Source organism: Bison bison, unplaced genomic scaffold, assembly GCF_000754665.1.
Source record: "Bison bison bison isolate TAMUID 2011002044 unplaced genomic scaffold, Bison_UMD1.0 scf7180017864524, whole genome shotgun sequence".
Classification (NCBI taxonomy): Eukaryota; Metazoa; Chordata; class Mammalia; order Artiodactyla; family Bovidae; genus Bison; species Bison bison.
In genome coordinates this window covers 714939-719146 of record NW_011495075.1, presented here as the reverse complement: position 1 = coordinate 719146, position 4208 = coordinate 714939, and the positions used below count along the sequence as shown (strand labels likewise).

At 59.2% G+C, this 4208-nt stretch overlaps 1 protein-coding gene across 1 annotated transcript in view; it reads right to left on the bottom strand.

Moving 5' to 3' along the window:
- The window catches only part of LGR6 (leucine-rich repeat containing G protein-coupled receptor 6), a 75595-nt gene that overhangs the window by 67349 nt on the left and 4038 nt on the right, over positions 1-4208 (bottom strand). Inside the window, exons 3-4 of the mRNA XM_010831120.1 lie at positions 3242-3335; positions 870-941 (exon numbers count right to left, since the gene is read on the bottom strand). Of these exons, the coding sequence (XP_010829422.1) occupies positions 870-941; positions 3242-3335 (166 nt within the window). The remainder of the gene's footprint in view (positions 1-869; positions 942-3241; positions 3336-4208) is intronic.

The following is a 4208-nucleotide window of genomic DNA, read 5'->3' as shown; positions in this document are numbered from 1 at the left end:
GACTCAATGGACATGAGTTTGAGTAACTCCGGGAGTTGGTGATGGACAGGGAGGCCTGGCGTGCTGTGATTCATGGGGTCACAAAGAGTCGGACACGACTGAGCGACTGAACTGAACTGACACCTTGGTGATCCCCTTGTACAAAGAAGCCCTGCAGGTCAGGGCGGGGCTGTGGGGGCAGCAGGGCAGGGGGCGGCTCACCGCTGCAGGGGGGCTTCAGGCGCTCCGGGGTCGGCCCCCAGGATCCACTTTGCCCCCAGCCCGGGGTCAGGCCCTCCGAGGACCCTCCCCAGCCTGCCCTCGGACCCCTGAGTCCCATTCGTACTTCCTTTCACCCACACTCTTTGCAGGGACGGGGCGGGGACTAGGGTTGGGGAGAGGCTGCCTTCACGTCCCCTCCCCAAGGGGGCTGTGGGGTCAACAGAAGAGCAATGCAGGGTTCTCTTCCAGCCTCAGGTTCCTTCCGCTTCAAGGACACAGATGCCTGGGAACTGGAGGCGGGGGATTCCGCGCTGCGGCCAGGGTTCAGAAGGAAGGGCAGTTAAGAATCCAGTGTGGAGTCTTCTCTGCAGAAACAGTCCAGCTCCTCCTGGCCTGAGAGGCCTGACCTGCCTGCACCCTCGGCCGCGTTCATGGCACATCACACTTCCTGACACTGTGGTGCAAGCATCCGGCCGTTAAGCATTTGTTTGCAAACCACCAACTTTCTTACGGACAAGGCAAAAGCAAAGACCTGGAAATAATTAAAGGGAAACGTGAAGAGAAGGAAATAAGCAAGCCAGTGGCAAAGCAAGACACAGGCTACCAAGCCTCCTTTTGCCCAGAGTCCTCAAAGCTGAGGCTCCACGTAACGTGGGGCGTAGACTCACAGGATTTTCAGGCTGCTGAGGCCGGAGAACGCTTGTCCCGGGATGTGCGCGAGGCGGTTCCCGGAGAGGCGCCTGCAAACCAGAGAGAAGGGCGGGTGATGCTGGCGGGCGGCCGGGCAGGGTGGTGGCCCCACAGCAGAGTCCCGGGACATGGGTAGGGAGGGTGGTGGAGACTGCCCTGCTGACCTCACAAGGACCCCCACTTGCAGAGGAGGAAACCGAGGCTCAGTTCAGAGAGTGTGCAGCATCTCCCAGACCCGATTATCTTCTGGGCCGCATCCACCCACAGCCTGCCCTGTGCTGTCCTGTCGGCAGCGGAGCTAGATGTGTGGGTCTCCCTGAGCTCCAAACTGCACAGCCAACCCCACTAATCTGGAGCAGAAGCGGGGTGTAGGAACGAATCTACCACCGCGGTCTAGTCAAGAACGTCCACACTGGTCACAGGTGACCATCAACCCTAAAAGGAACAGATGAGGCACAGGGCGCCTGACACGCGTCCCCATCGGAGTCTGCAAGGTGCATGGGGGCCTCAAAGTCCCCACGGGCATCACCAGGACTCAGCTCTCAGAGGCCTGCTGACATGGAGCTGGGCTAACACAGCTCAGAAGCTGTCTTTTTTAATCTCTCTACTGAGCGTCTCTAGTTGACATTTGTTGTTTTTCCTTTCATTTTGCTTTTTTACTTCATCTTATTTCACTTTATTTCATCTTATTTTATTTCACTTTATTTCCCTTCATTTCACTTTATTTCATTTCCCTTTTTCATTTCGTTTTTTATTTCACTTTATTTCATTTTATTTCACTTTATTTGGCTCCTTTTCATTTTTGTCACAGAAAGTGGAATCTTCATTTTGCGGCTTGCAGGCTTCTCTCAAAACTTCCTGTTTCAAAAAAAGTGCTGTGATCTTTGGGGTCTCCACACTTGGGTTCCGTAGGAGGGCATTTCTGCCTCCAAAATGGGCCAGCAAGCCCCTCAGGGAGTGGAGGACAGAGGACCAGCCCCGGGCTCAGGCTGTGCGCGTCACCAGCCCGACTCCGTGGCTGCTGTCCTGCGTTCCTTCTCACCAGGCAGGCCCCCTCCGTGGCCTCGCTGTCCCTTCCCCTGAGAACGGGCCACGGTTCCTCCAAGAGGCCTCTCCCCACTCCGGGCCAACGCACGTCCTGACGCCGAGAGCCAGCGTCCGTAGGCATTGCTCGTGCACTCGGGCGGGGCAGGGTGCCCTCGGGGCCCTGCCCAGGGCCCGGTAGGGAGGGCTGTGCCAGGGGAGAGGGCTCGGGGTGCAGGTGGAGTGCTGAGTGTTTGGAACCAGGAGCCTGATCTGAGAGTTTAAGCGAAACCAGCAGAACCCCAAGACTGATGGTGCCCAGCATGAACCAGCAGGCTGGGGTCCTGGGGATCAGGCGAGAAGGAGGGCAGGGTGGCAAGAGGGCGGCTGGCTGCCCCAAGGAGACAGAAGGCGCTCGGGCCAAGGCGCTGACTCACTCAGCACGGCACTAGCGCGTCAGACCAGCATGCAGGCTTCCAGGCTGTGGGAAGGGACCAACCCGAGAGGGCTTCCTGGAGGAAGTGGGCCTTGTGTTGGCCCTGATAAGAATAGAGAGACAGTGGACCTGCTGGGCTGGACGGGAAACTGGCTCCCATGGAGCACAGCTGGCTGGTGGGCTTGGGCCAAGTGAGGGAGGGTCCTTGAAGCGGCTTTTCTGGGTTGTGGGGAACCAGAGAAAGCTCGTGAGCTGGTGAGAGCCACCCACAACGGACAGAGTGTATCAGAGAGGGAGGAGCGGTTTGTCCTTACGCGCTGGGGCAGCCCCCAGTGAAGGGGTCAAGCGGGCACTCACTGCAGAGGAAGGACCACCAGGACAGGGAGTGGCCAGCAGCCAGACCCAGGGGACAAGGGCAGGTCAAGGACGGCCCCAAGGAAAGGGGCTTCCCTGGTGGCTCAGCTGGTAAAGAATCTGCCTGCCATCTGGGAGACCTGGGTTCGATCCCTGGGTTGGGAAGATCCCCTGCAGAAGGGAAAGGCTACCCACTCCAGTATCCTGGCCTAGAGAATTCCATGGACTGTATAGTCCATAGAGTCGCAAAAAGAGTCGGACACAACTCAGCGACTCTCACTTTCAAGGAAAGGAGAAATGTTGACAGCAAGCTGGTCAGCTTCAGGGAGGTGGAGGCTCACGTCCGAGTTCCTATGTCCACGCTGCCCCCACTCAGCCCCACGCCTCGGCAGGTGGCGCTGACGCTCTCTCAGAATGGCTCCTTCTGCCAGACTCCCGCTCCCCTGGGAAGCCCAGTGCCCTGGTGTCAGAGGTCACAGTACCCCCTCCAGCCCTTCCCACCAGCCCCTCCCACCCCCCACCAAGGCCTCTACTCACAGCTCCTCCAGGAAGCGCAGGTGGTGGAAGACGCCAGGCCAGAGCTCCGTGAGGCTGTTCATGCTCAGGTCTCTGCGAGACAGAAGCAGGCACATGAGCAGACCGTGTCCCCCGGGCCCCACGTGGTGCTCCCCGAGGCTCCCTCCTCCCAGGGGGATGGGCCATGATGAGGGCCGAGGAGGAAGCTGACCCCTCATCAGGGACAAGCCAGAGAAAAGTTCACAGACATTAGAGCAGGACAGGGCTACTCAACACGCAGGACCCCGTGGACGTTTTATCCGAGACCCCATGGGCTCCTGGGACCATCCCCAGACTGGCCAGCGGGATTCTACGGCCCTCTAGGCCTGCAGTGTCTCCCTCCTGCTGTCCCCCCACCGCACCCCCAGGCTCCTTCTCCTCTTCTCCATCCAGAGGGCGCGGGATCCTGCCAAGTCCCACCTAGACTAGCTGCCTTCCCACATTATGAGACCCTGAGGGCGGCCTCCGCGCCACACCTCCAAGGCACCCTGCACACAGATGATCTCGGCAGGAACAGCCAGCATCTGCCGGACGTCCACTGTGTCCAGTGTCGGCGGCCCTTTACCCAAACAGTCCCACTGAATTCTCCCAATGACCCCAACGTGGCTACCGATGCTGCTTCACTTTACACTTGAGAAAGCAGAGGGAAGACCGAAGTCAACTCTCTCCTTCATTTACCCACCTGACTGAGGGCTCTTAACTACTCTCTGTCACCTCATCCATAATAATGGGGGAACGCCCCCAGACTCCTAGGGTCCTTGTACGGATTAAGTGAGCCAGTGCCTACAGACTGCCTGCCAGAGCGTGCACAGCATTTCCTCCGCCTCCTGTACCTCAGTGACCAGTGGGCAAGAGCCCCACAGTCTGCGGGCCGGCCCGGCCCCAGGGTTTTCCTCCCAGCCCTCGCCGGGGACTGCATGTGTGCACTGCATTTCCTCCGCCTCCTGTA